The following is a 13346-nucleotide window of genomic DNA, read 5'->3' as shown; positions in this document are numbered from 1 at the left end:
CTGCATCTGCGTATACCTTCTGGTCGTTTTTCAATTTCTCAAGCTCTGCTATTAGTTGGAGGGAATGATTCGATCCTTGGTTCGGTGTCCCGACCTGCCTTTGCCCTCCAATGGCCATAGTATGATCTTCATCAACTGTTTGGATTAAGAGAATAGGCGGATCGGGAGTTACCACTGGCGGATCAACATGAGGGGTCGTTGGTTGGTTTATTGTCAGCAAGGGCTGGACAGGCGGTAAAGCTTGGTTTTGATCATTTGTTGGTGGCATCCCTAAGGCTGGTTGTTGCATCGTTGAATCTGTAAATCCTTCACGTTGTTCGTGAGCACGGGAAGTCGTTGTTGTCTTCGCTGCATCAGCTTTGGCCGCCATAGCTTTGACTGTTGTCGCTGCTATAGCGTTGACATCTAGTGGTGAGGTGATTTCCGCTGTATCCGGCTTCTGGCTTGGTGCCTTCGTATTTTCACCTTTTTGTTTACTGTGTGTCATAACTAGTGTCCCCTTTGGTGTTTCTTTTGACGATGCTTTGGTTTTTCCCACATCCTTCGTTTTCTTCATCTTTGGTTCTCTGCAAAAACGAAACATCGTCGAAAAAACAGAGTCCACATTGGTTTTGTTAGCAAAATTAATTTAAAGAGAAAGGGCATAAATCTCAACTCACACTTAAAAAATTTCAAGGAAAACAAGGTTTGGGGAAAACCTTTTCATTAGAGTGTAGATCCAATCATTGCAAACATAGATCGACTTCTGGATTTTAAAGTACGTCATGAATACAAGCAGATCTTACTTAAATAAACCCAGATCTTCTCTAAGAGTGATCAAAACTTAAATAAAATGATTTCAAAGGTATTCACCCGGAGATCTGTTTTAAAAGAAGGTGCTAAATGGATCTAGAAGGCTTACATCTGTTAGAAAACAAAGATCTAAGAAATTCTTCCAAAGCGAACATTTGATTTAAAACTTTTTTGCAATAGAAAACGTAGATAAACAAGGGTTCTTTGAAAGGAAGAACAACGATAAGTTTCCCAAAACACTATTACATGGGGAATAACGCTGAGAGCCCCAAAAAGGGTAAAATCACAGGGAAAGATAAATCTTTTACCGGGACATAGTCCCTGTTTCTAGCGCCAGATTGTGAACACAGAAATAACGATGGTATGAACGTGTCCACAGACAATATTCGCATCACACCCAAGATTATTGAGAAGAGTGAAATACGTGTAAAACTGTACAAGTCCGATGATTATTAGACTCAGAGCCTTTGGGCTCGTCCTCGTCTAGCCATAGGGAAGTAACTAAAACGATCTATTGATGCACGATACATTACATAACAAAGCATAATAAGTAAAATAGAATATAGAAAGTGCGGAATATAAATGAGACGATGATTTACGTGGTTCAGCACTAAGGCCTACATCCACGGGGGTTGTTGTTTCACTATGTATTTAGGAGTTACAAAGGTAGTCGAATGACTTTGGGTGAGGGACGAAGCTAAGAGGAGGATAAAACTCATACTTACCCTTATAATTTCTCTCTCATGTACTCTTTCTCTCACTCTTACTAAAAATTCGTCGACCCCTTCTCCCTTGGTGGGTTGGGGTATTTATATGCTTCCTCTGTGGGTCCCGCTCTTGGAATACAGTTGTCCTTATCGTTTTGGTTACCGTGTCATCCCGATGCTACCTTCGTTATGACCCATCGCCTTCCAACGGTATTATGCAGAGGCGAAGACGAGCCTTCTTTTCCTCCATAAGATGTTTGACATGTATCCTATGCTTGTGTCATTTAATACGGGTGGTTAGGGTAGCCTGCACGCGTCAGGCGGCTGTTTGGTGCCCCTGTCACATCCCTGTCAGCGAGACTCATCCCTACCCTTGATCTTGGATCTTCCTTGGGATAGAGTAAAGCAGATCTCTCAGTCTTCTATGGTACTTCGCAACAGCTTGTTCTTCCGGTGCTCCTTGATCCTCCGTCATTGGATTGGTCTCGAGTGTTGGGACGTGGCATCATATCTCGATGTTCAGGAATGGTGTGTCTTCCACGTATAATTTCTTTGACACGTGACAGATGGTGAAATATGTGTATACAACAGGAGTGGATTCTGGCAATTACGAAGTTCGAACCCCTACCACCATAATGGAGGTAGCATACTTGAATGGAAATGGAGTCTGCCAATTAGGAAGCTCGAACCCCTATCTCCACGACGGGGAAGCATGAAAAACATGGTACCACTCGATGATTCTTGATGCACTTGTTGTACATCAAAATTTGTATACGAAATTTAATTTGTCGACTTAATTTAGTCTCTTGTCAGTCTTAAAAGGCCAAAATAAGAATAAAATCAATTTAATAAAAATATATATTAGAATAATAAGAATGTGGGCGAGCTGAGTCAGAATGTTGATGTAATTTATTAGTAATCAATCAAGCAACTTGCCGATGATAATAGGATATTGACCTTTTTAGATTGCCGAAAGGCCAAGGCCAATGTAAGCCATATACGAGTATACATCATCCATCCAACATACAATACTGTTCAAATATCTGATTACATAAATCCTCACAAGCAGTTACACCGTCGCACACCACTCTCTTCTCTTCTTCTCTCCCTCTCTCTCTCCTCTTGCTGTCAGGGAGGAGAGATTGTTTTTCTTTTGACATTCACTCCATCTCTGTGAATCAATCGAAAATGAGCATGATGCAGCTCACAAAATGCAGTCCGCATAATCTGTTCATATTACCAACATCAATACCTTCACCTTGGGTATCTTCTTTTTCGTATTCGCCATCTTCTCCATCGCTTCCGTCTCGCAGTCGAATAAGTAGTAGTAATATTAATAGAGGAAACCAATTAAGCAACTTGCTATTTCTAAATGATAATGAAAGAAGAAATCAAATAAATACAAGTAGAAGTAGAAGAAGAAGCGAAACTGGTAGATCGAAGACATTTTTTATTGCATCTTCATCATCATCCTGGTCTTCTTGGAAGCGTGATGCTACAGCTCCATCCCCTCCTCTCAGCGACATCATATGGCCCGCTGCAGGTAATTCTAGCTACTCTCATTTTCCCGTTTCAGCTGATGAACATCTATCTAAAGAGTAAAGACATTATACTATTATAGATGGACCTGTTATTGTCTGGCTTAAACAGTGACAGTCCCTACAAGAAGCTACCAATGGTTGTATAGCTAATTAACAAGCTGGGTCTGGGTCTCGTTCGTTATCATAACTTGTCCTTTAACAGTAGAGTGACAAGATGAATATGAATGAATTTAATGTAATGTTGGGCATATATGGAACAGGAGCATTTGCTGCAATGGCAATGCTGGGAAAAATAGATCAAATGTTGTCACCAAAAGGAATCTCAATGACCATTGCACCTTTAGGAGCTGTTTGTGCCGTGCTTTTCTGCGCTCCTTCCTCCCCTGCTGCTAAGGTACTTTCTTTTTCTTTTCTTTTTTTTTTTAAAAAAAACACGCTTAACTCATTATAATTAGTTCTATAATTATCATATACGAGCATTAGTCAAAATCTTCACATAATTCAGCCATCTACTCCTAATTAGGGTTTCATTTAGGTTATAGAACCACGTGAATCTCGCTGGGAGTGGGAGTGGAAGGCCATATCTCCCGCGTGAACCACCATAAGCTGAAAGTGTATACGACGACTATTAGTTGTTGTAGAGTCAGTCGTAGTGGATTTATTCAATAAGTCAAGAACAATAGTAACATAAAAAAAAGTCTGCTTCTGCCTTAAAAAAACAAGGTCTTAAAGTCTAACTTCTTAAAGACAACACGACAGTATAGTACAACAACACCCTTTGAAGAAGAATTAAGAAGGTTTGAGTTATGAGTTGTGACTCGTTCCCACTCTCTTTGAAGTGGAATGTTTCTTTTGATTTTCGTTTTTCCTTGAAGTGCTTTAGAATTCACAACAAAGCCCACTTTCTGCTATGACTTTACATTTTTATGATCTCATTCATTCTCTTGACTCTTGTTCTCTTGAACTAGGCAACATTTCAATGCACTGCGTAGCTTAAGAGTAGTACTGACGGACATAAAACTAGCACAAAATAGAACAGAAATTGGCATGCAGGGGCATTTACAATAACCTACAACCAACCTTGTAGCTGCCGTGTCGATATCCAAACAAGGAATTGTTAGTTCACTCGCATCATTATATTCATTCGTAAATTTTAAGTAATGGTGTCGCATTATGTTATTGCAGAAGTACAATATGTTCATGGCTCAGATTGGTTGTGCAGCATTTGGGGTTTTAGCTTTCACAGTTTTTGGTCCGGGATGGCTTGCTAGGAGTGTCTCTCTCGCTGCATCAATAGCTTTCATGACGTACACCGGCACAATGCATCCTCCAGGTAATATATACTACTACACATTCTACGTTTGTCTACTCGTTTCTGTCAGTTTTAGTCAATATATATTATAACACAAAATTGTTGTTATCATCTTATGCAGCTGCAAGCTTGCCAATACTATTCATCGATGCAGCAAAGTTGCATCAATTGAATTTTTGGTATGTTTTGTTCCCCGGTGCTGCAGGATGCATTCTCCTTGCTTTGATGGTGAGCTCTCTGAAAATCATAAAATTCCCCTCCCAGTGATTTGGATTGCATTAATTAATTTTTCTTAAAGAGTTAGAAACACCTTGAACTGGTTATAAGTACTTATCAGTAGTTTTTGTGATTGCAGCAAGAGATTGTGTGTTACTTGAAAGACAACTTCAAGTTTTGATATTTGTCACCATTACTATTCCCACGATGGATGAATGGAAGGCATACTCATTTGATCCTGTAAATTTTGTCACGGTTTGCACATCCTTCAAGAAATGACCCTTCAGAACATAATAAGCTGTAGACAGATAGCTTTGATTGTAGATACAACAGCCATCTCTGTCATCTTGTCTTTTGTTTCTTTCCATAAATTTTCTTTCTCTCTATCTTATATCTGTCAATTCTTCTTCTGCTCTTTCTTACTCAAGATAAAAAAAAAATTGTATGTAGTAAAATGGAATCCATGGGAATATGTTCCCTTGTACTTAAGTATAGTTCTCATCCCTATACTCATCCTTCTTTTCAAAATGAAAGTATTAGCATGTGCTATTTGAAATTCCTTATTCTTCTTTCATATTTCTTTTTTTTTTTCCTCATGAAAACCAAATTATTCTAAATTTTATCGTGGAATCCTAACTATTCTAAGCTTTGAAAAAGTGTGGAATGTACGTTTCAATCATATTCCAAGGTGTCATGAAGATAGCTTGAAATCCAATCAAAACGAGAGAGGCGCTCAACGCAAATCAAAAATAAATACCGCTCAATTATCGGAAAACCCCAATTGAATGTCCACTCAATGTGAAGCCTATATTTGGCACTTTGTGGCAAATCTGATTGGCACTTCGTTGTAATCCGATTAGTGTCTTATGGCAAATCCGATTGACGTTTTATACCAAAATCGAGGAATATCAATCCAATCGATGTCCGTCGTTAATTCTTCTTTTATTTCTTTGAAAGTTCCATAATCAGACTTACCTCTATTATCAACTCCAAACGGTAAGGTGTCATAGAATTTAGAATATAGCTTCCTCCACCATAAAACTTGCTTAGACAAAACTAAAAGAGAAACAGAATGGGAGTCGTGGGATTAATAGACGCATTGGGCCGCTTAACTTTCTGGGCTCACAGGTAGAAGCCTTGATCCGCTCTTAATAAATATATTAGTCCCATATCACTTAAACCGGAGCTCGTGCAATGATTTATATACTGTGGAAACACCAGTTAGTTCGTCCCCTCGGGGACATCCGTTAAAATTGGAACGATACAGAGAAGATTAGCATGGCCCCTGCGCAAGGATGACACGCACAAATCGAGAAATGGTCCAAATTTTTTTTTTGGTTTCCATTTTCTCATCACCTTTTCTTCTTGTTCTGTAAACTGATCGCTGAGCTTTGCTCTAAATCTCGCCATTTTCTTCAGGTTTGTTTCATCTCTTCTCTTCTTAGATTTCTTTTTCACAATATCTAGGTTTAATTCTTTGATATGAACTGGACATATATATGTTGAAGTTATCAATTTCTAGGTTTTTTTCCTTCTCTCGGTAGGCATCTCTGCGACTAGGTATGTTATCTTGTTGGACATATGGATGCCCTTATTCTTTTTGTTAAAATCTCTCTTAGAATCCTACTGAAAATTTACGGAAAACAAAACTACTCTCATGAGAGAGTTTTAGGTTGAATATGATGTAAACGAATTTAATACGGGTAACAAATGTGATGATGGTATTTTGGCTTCTACAGTTACTTGTAGTGGTAATGTATTTGTTCTTCAAGATGAAGATATAGTAGTATGTGAGATACTAGGTAGACTCCCTGTTGAATCACTTGTAGTTAAAGAGTAATTGTTGATTCATTGAACTATCAATAGAAAAAAGCTAACTCTTATAGAGAGTTCACAAAGCATGCTTTCCTTTTCAATTCCTAGGTAAACCAGGTTTGGTTTGACTGCTGGATTGATTAATATTTCTACAGGCACTCTCCAGAATGGTATGTCTTCGTAGTGTGTTCGAGCATATTAGATTTTTCCAATTCTTTGAATTTCACTTTCAAAACTAAATTGGTGAACCCAACATTTTGGTACTGTTGTAGGTAGTGAAATATAGAATGATTATTCAAGAGAGATGGAATAGCGCAAAGAAACATAGCATGATTTTATAGAAAATTGACACCTTTGTTCTACGCATGACAGTCAATTCATCTTGGTTTTACCTTTCCGCTTTGGATGTGGAAGTAAATTCCAGAACTTGACCTTATTTTCATGCGTGTTTGGTTTCAGTGTTAGTATAGGTTGGAGTCAAGTGGTAGTTTCAGATGCATGTTAGACCAAGTTGCAGTTGGAATAGACCTTGTGATTCTGTGATGTGGAATGGTAATAGGATGTTCTAGGCAGATCTTATGTGGGCCGACCTTTTCCCTCCTATCTGGGTTGATTCTCATTAGAACTTCATCGCCACTTATTTATTCTCATCTGCCCTAAAATTTTCTATTTTACAATATATCTTTGATTAATATTACTTTATAAGCACTTCTACTTGTTTTTAGAATTTATTATATAGTCATGCTTGCCAATATATCTTTGATTAATATTATGCAGTATCATCGTATATAGATTTGATAATAAATATCTTTGACAAATATAAAGAAATTTCCTGATATAAATGGTTTGGTGTCATAGATTTCCTGAGTACCATTTTTCATTTGTGAGTTGTGACTCGACTCTAACTTGTTTGTTTGTTGCCTTTTTTGTTGATATCTTGTACGCAACTCTTTCAGGTTGTTAGGAGACTTGCAAACGGTCCAACATTTGCTAAGGATCTGAGGTAACTTCAGTTTGAAGCTGATTTGAATACACTTTTCCTTTACACCAGGTTGTTACCATTCATTTTCTTTCTTTCTGGATTTTTGACCAACCTGTCAGCACATGTAATCAGTGCCGCCTTGTAAACATGTTTTGATGTGAATTAACTCTTTTCTTACACCAAGTAGTTACCGAGCCATTTCATTTTATATTTCATCGTTTTCCCTTATATGTTCATCAACTTATTGACTTTAACCAGATATTATTGATTTTAAAAACAATGTATTCCGAACATGTTTTTGAAAACAAAGAAAAAAGGCTATTTCTGAAAATGTTAGAAAACAGGATTAGAATACAGTTTTTGAAACTCCAACCAAACAGGCTTTAAGAAAATTGAATAAGAGAACAATGTTTGAAATCAGACTCTTAATCTCTTCTTGTTGAATAATAATATGTTTCTGAACTTTTAATTGTACGAATCATTTCATTCAAGCAAGATGTTGTTTGCCAAGATGCTTAAACCAAAGCTTTGGATAGTTAGATCCTTTTATTGAATCATATTTATTAATCTTTATTTTGCTGATTAGATTTTGAGAAGAAAATAAAATGCTGCAAGGTGGACGTATCAAGCTTAAAGGGTGGCAGCAAGCGGCTGTTGCTGTTGGCTCAGCATTTGGTGCACTAATGGATCCAAGGCGGGCGGATTTGATAGCAGCTTTAGGGGAGACAACTGGAAAACCAGCTTTTGAGAGAGTTTTAGAGAGGATGAAAAACAACCCAGAAGGCAGAGTAAGTTTCTTTACCCTTTGCGGTATTACTCTTTTACTGAATTTATGGTTTTTTTAAGCTCTCTCATCGTTTATCCTTATGCTATGCAAGGATTGACTACGAAAACAATTAACTTATAACTAAATATATGTCTTTTAATCTCATATTGATGGTTCTCGAACTTTAAACTCCTTGATGGAGAAGTTGTATGTTACATCATATAAAAGATGGAGAAACTGTAAGCCTCCAGATTCTACCATTAATGGAATTTCTTACTTGAAACGTTGCGGAAAAGAATTAACGATTGAATGCTGGAAAGATATCTCATTTTTCATGTGAAAGGAAATTGGATGGTTAAACCTTACCCTCAGATAGTGGGATGTGCGGCAGGAAAGTTATGTTCATGTCGGACTCACATGGTAGGGTCCCTAAAGCACTCTCAAAAGGTTGAGTTTGAATGACACTATCATTGGCCTAGATTTTGGGAAGACCCTTAGTGATGGGTTTGTATGGCTTATTCCAGGAGTTTTGATTTGATGCTGATTAGAACTAACTTTATGTTCCATCATTTTGGAACAATGTAAAGACTTGACAAAATCATTGTGAAGTTTCCTTTATAGATGTAAAAGAATATGCTTCATTTTATTCTATCAAAATTCGTTCATAGGTCTCATTACTTTCACTAGGCCAATATTTATGTTTCCTGCTTGAATGATTTGAAATTAATCTCTATAACTTAGTCTGCTGAGTGAAACATCACCTTAACACTGAGTTACCGAAATGAAGGAGAAAATGGTCTCGAGGAAAGCTTTTCTAAGTCTTTCCTTTGGCAAACTCATGAATTGTTATATTTTTTTTCTTTTTCTCCCTTCTTTACATTTTTGTATTTTCTTGTGAAATCCCATTTGCCTTCAATTCTCCTGTGGATTGAACGTGCAGCAGTCCTCTTTATAATTTAGTGGCATTTACTGTATCTCACAATCTCTTTACAGGCTATGTTGTTGGAGCGTCCACCAATATCTGCTAATGTGGGCCATGCATGGGACCTACCAGAAAACACATTTGGTGCAGCTTACGCGAGATTTATGGGATCAAGAAACTTCTCTTCTGATGACCGTCCACCAGTTCGCTTCATGGAGACCGAGGAACTTGCATATGTGGCAATGCGAGCCCGTGAGGTGCATGATTTCTGGCATACCCTATTTGATCTCCCAACCAACTTAATCGGTGAGTCTGCACTCAAGGTCATTGAATTCAGGCAGATGTATCTACCGATGTGCCTGTTGTCAGTTATTGGTGGCACGGCTAGGTTTAACGAGAAGCAAAGGGCTCTGTTCTTCAAACACTATTTGCCATGGGCAACACGAGCTGGTATGGAGTGTACAGATCTTATGTGCATCTACTATGAACAGCATTTCCATGAGGATTTAGACGTTGTTCGTAAAAGATGGGGAATAACTCCTGCTCCTGCCCCTCCCAAATAGAACCCAGTCTGATCCTCCACAAGTTGATTTCAGAACTCTTGCTGAAGACTTGGAATTGAGTTCATGTATGCAGGTTAGACGGATGGAGTTATGACTTCTTTGCTAATTGATGCTACACTGTAAATGCCAATGTTTCTTATATGAATATTTTAGCTGAACAATAGTGAATTTGCTGTCTTTTTGTCTCATTTTTATTTTTGATTATTGTTTTTTGCAATCTCGTGTGCCATTTCTGCCACGAGCATGGAATGGAAACGCATACCCAATTCATTCTACTTGAGAAAAGGTGGGAGCCGATAATACTTCACTATTTTGCAAGGAAACCTTATCTTATTTTTCAGTAGTGCAGAATCTAAGAACAAAGGGAGAAAAATCAAAGAAGAAAAAAGAACGAGCGCAAACATACAAGCAAAGGACCATATGCCCAAGCATTTGTTTCACCAGATTTAGCAAAAACTAAAAGCCTCCGTAACTTGTAAAGAGAATCTTTCTAGTCAGTTAAACAAGATTTGTCAGTGAATGAACATGATCAAACATAACGGATTTGGATACTTCATCATGATCAAACATAACGTAACTGAAGCAAATCGTAACCTTACATTTAAAATGATCAAACATAACGTATTTGGATACTTCATCATGAGCTCCAAGAAGAGGATCATGAGTGAGAATGAACATCAAGTTTAATTGGCAAAAATGCTTTAAATGTCACAATCAAAGCTCAGTGTAAATTGTTTAGTATATATACCAACATGATGCAAGGCATACTACAATTCCAGAAGATTCCGCTTAGAGGTTTGGTTTCCATGGTTTCCTAGTTTCAGTCTTTCTTATTTTTAGGATTCTTTTAGATTTCCTTTTAGTTTTCTGTTTCCTAGTTTAGTTATTCTTCAAGCCTATATAAAGGCTAGATTAAGTCTTGTAAGATCTATCTATTACTCAATCAAATTATTAAACACAAAACTTATCTTTCTCTTCTTGCTTGAATTCTCTTCTCTTCTTGCTTATAGCAATCTAGTATTGCTTTCTTTTACCTTGTTCCACATTAGTTGGTATCAACCGCTTAGTTTTAGGTTTTCATCCTATAACTAGATCCTTTACATCGCTTCCGCAACACCTTTCAGTCCTTTTTTAGTTCCTTTTCGTATACAAAAAAAAAAATAAAAATAAAAAAATGACTGCTCAACCAGTTACTCTAGCAGCAATCGAAGCTCTCATCAAATCTCATACTGAGATTTTGGAAAAAAACATTACTGAAGCTCTTGAGAAGTCCATGGAGGAAAAATTAGGGTTAAGAGATACCAAGCTTGAAACCATGCAGAATCAACTTTTGAAGGTTGCAAAGCATATAAATCTAGATTTGGATATGCCTGAGCTTGTAGACTTAGAAGGAAAAACTAAAGAAGATATACTTCAGTTTTTAAAGAATGATGAAGTACCTGAAGATGTATTGCGTACTTTAAACATTAAGAAACCGTATGAAGGTTTCATAGGTCATTCAAAGAAGAAGATAGTTTCTCCTGCACTTGAAGTGATGATGAGATGAACGTGAGAACGATCTAGAGAAGAATTGGATTGAAGAACGACGTTTAAAAACTGGTCACAACCCTTACAGTTCTTTACCAGAATATAAACTAAAAGCTGATATTCCCAACTTCTCTGGAAATTTTCGTATTGAAGAACTAACTGATTGGTTCTTTGAGGTAGAAGCTTTTTTCGAATTCATGGAAGTCCCTGAAGATTCTAAGGTTAAACTTGTGACATACAACTCAAAGGAGGAGCTGCAGCTTGGTGGGATAAGATCTGTGATCGTAGAAACGCTAACAAACCGAAAATACGTACTTGGAAACGTATGAAAACTTTGATCAGGATAAGTTCTTACCTAGAGACTTTATGCAGCAACTTTTCATCAAATTACAAAACATTCAGGGGGCACGAACTGTTGAAGAATATGTGTCAGATTTTTATAATTTGGTCGCACGAAATCAACTCAAAGAATCTAAGAACAGTTAGTTGCAAGATTCATTGAGGGACTGAATAGATTAATACAAAATGGTATGACTCATTCAGTTTTTACTATGGTCGAAGCTTTGAAGCAAGCTATTAAGATAGAAAATCGTCTTATTCGTTCTTCTAGGATTTATCCATCCAGACAAGGGCGTTATCAAAATACTTACAGGGGTACCAATTCATCTCAAAACTTTTCTCCAGATACTGTTTTGATATTCCCAGGCCTCCTTATGATGATGTTAGCCATTCACATCGACAACCTAGCCATATTGTGCCTTATACTCCACCTCTGGCTACACCTATCTTAGCCAATCCAGTTGATCTTCAGCCGGGTCAGCAGTCTCACTCTCTGCAACCAACTCCTCCTACTACAGGGAATCGGTTTCATAACAGGCAACAACAATTTCCACCGCAACAGAGCTATACTTATACAAAATTTCGTGGAGATAAGTGCAATAAATGTCAGCAATCGGGGCACACGTCTAGTGATTGTCGGAAATTCAATGCTTTGATTGGTGAACCTCAGTTCATTAATGAAGTCAGTGGTGCGCTTAATGAGTTCGAAGATGAAGACTCACCTGGTGATGACGACGAGTTTGTTGGGATGATTCGTCCATTATTTCTTACTCAACAATGCAAGTCTCAGAGACACAGTATTTTAAATCAAGATGTTATATTGGGGGTAAAATCTGCAAGATGATAATTGATAGTGGCAGTGTGGATAATTATATTGCTGATCACGTAGTTAAGAAGCTTGAACTACCAGTAACTTCTCATCCAGAACCTTACACTGTAGGATGGGTTAATGCCTCTAGCACACAGAAGATTACTCTTCAGTGTTATGTGTCATTCTCTTTTGAGGGTTATGAAGACACAGTTCTATGTGATGTCATTAATATGACGGCAACCCATCTTCTTCTTGGAAGACCTTGGCAATACGATCTTCACGCGGTTCACAATGGATTCGAGAATACTTACACTTTTGTTCATAATGGGAAAACCAAGGTTCTTAGTCCATCCAATTCCACTTCAAACTTTTGTGCGCAGACTGATGCTGTCGTAGCCACTGTTATTCGTTCTTTGCACCCACAACATTCTTTACATTCCCATGAAGATTCTAAGCCTATGATTGAGTTGCCTGCAAAGGTGAAGCCCTTATTATTTCAATATAATGTTTTATTTCCAGATGAACTACCAACTGCATTACCTCCTTTACGGAATATTCAACACTGCATCGATTTTATTCCTGGAGCCTCTTTACCAAACCAAGCACACTATCGCTTGAGTCCTGCTGAGCATGAGATATTACAGGGACAGGTAAATGATTTGCTTACAAAGGGTTTGATACGACCTAGCAACAGTCCTTGTGCCAGTCCTGCCTTCTTGGTTAGTAAAAAAGACAATGGATGGAGGATGTGTATCGATTGCAGAGCATTAAATCGCATCACCATTCCTTATAGATTTCCGATCCGCATATTGATGATATGATTGATTTACTGTCGGCTCTATTATTTTTACTAAGTTGGATTTACGCAGTGGTTCCACCAATACGCATTCGAGGTGGAGATGAGTGAAAAATATCATTCAAGACACGTGAAGGTTTATATGAATGGCTGTCATGCCATTTGGGTTATCTAATGCACCTAGTACTTTTATGCGACTTATGAATCAGGTTCTCCAACCCTTTCTCAGTAAATTCGTTATTGTCTATTTTGATGAC

General features: G+C 37.6%; 2 protein-coding genes and 1 non-coding gene across 4 annotated transcripts; all 3 read left to right on the top strand.

Moving 5' to 3' along the window:
* The first annotated feature begins 2544 nt into the window (after positions 1-2544).
* LOC113276029 (transmembrane protein DDB_G0273707/DDB_G0273361-like) lies at positions 2545-5127 on the top strand. Its single transcript, XM_026525622.1, has 5 exons — positions 2545-3042; positions 3301-3434; positions 4226-4373; positions 4474-4580; positions 4708-5127. The coding sequence occupies exons 1-5, from the start codon at positions 2688-2690 to the stop codon at positions 4747-4749; spliced, it is 786 nt and encodes a 261-aa protein (XP_026381407.1). The 5' UTR covers positions 2545-2687; the 3' UTR covers positions 4750-5127.
* A 639-nt stretch (positions 5128-5766) lies between these two features.
* LOC113276028 (ubiquinone biosynthesis protein COQ4 homolog, mitochondrial-like) lies at positions 5767-9804 on the top strand. Of its 2 annotated transcripts, none has more exons than XM_026525621.1 (4): positions 5767-5987; positions 7340-7434; positions 7952-8153; positions 9125-9804. In XM_026525621.1, the coding sequence occupies exons 3-4, from the start codon at positions 7971-7973 to the stop codon at positions 9614-9616; spliced, it is 675 nt and encodes a 224-aa protein (XP_026381406.1). In that variant the 5' UTR covers positions 5767-5987; positions 7340-7434; positions 7952-7970; the 3' UTR covers positions 9617-9804. The 2 variants fall into 2 exon arrangements, with proteins under 2 accessions (XP_026381406.1, XP_026381405.1); XM_026525620.1 differs by having other exon boundaries at positions 5775-5987; positions 7340-7386.
* On the top strand, positions 5797-5899 carry LOC113276930. Its single transcript, XR_003324717.1, has one exon. It is a non-coding gene; the product is annotated as a U6 spliceosomal RNA (small nuclear RNA).
* Positions 9805-13346: the final 3542 nt, after the last annotated feature.

Source organism: Papaver somniferum, chromosome 4 (assembly GCF_003573695.1).
Source record: "Papaver somniferum cultivar HN1 chromosome 4, ASM357369v1, whole genome shotgun sequence".
NCBI lineage: Eukaryota > Viridiplantae > Streptophyta > Magnoliopsida > Ranunculales > Papaveraceae > Papaver > Papaver somniferum.
Note: the sequence above shows the minus strand (reverse complement) of the source record. Positions and strands in the feature narration are given on the sequence as shown.

Coding starts and splice junctions, on each gene's coding strand:
- LOC113276029 (XM_026525622.1), top strand. CDS start 2,688: ATGAGCATGATGCAGCTCACAAAATGCAGTCCGCATAATCTGTTCATA. Junction 3,043..3,300: donor CATCATATGGCCCGCTGCAG/GTAATTCTAGCT, acceptor TATATGGAACAG/GAGCATTTGCTGCAATGGCA. Junction 4,581..4,707: donor GCATTCTCCTTGCTTTGATG/GTGAGCTCTCTG, acceptor TTGTGATTGCAG/CAAGAGATTGTGTGTTACTT.
- LOC113276028 (XM_026525621.1), top strand. CDS start 7,971: ATGCTGCAAGGTGGACGTATCAAGCTTAAAGGGTGGCAGCAAGCGGCT. Junction 8,154..9,124: donor AAAACAACCCAGAAGGCAGA/GTAAGTTTCTTT, acceptor ATCTCTTTACAG/GCTATGTTGTTGGAGCGTCC.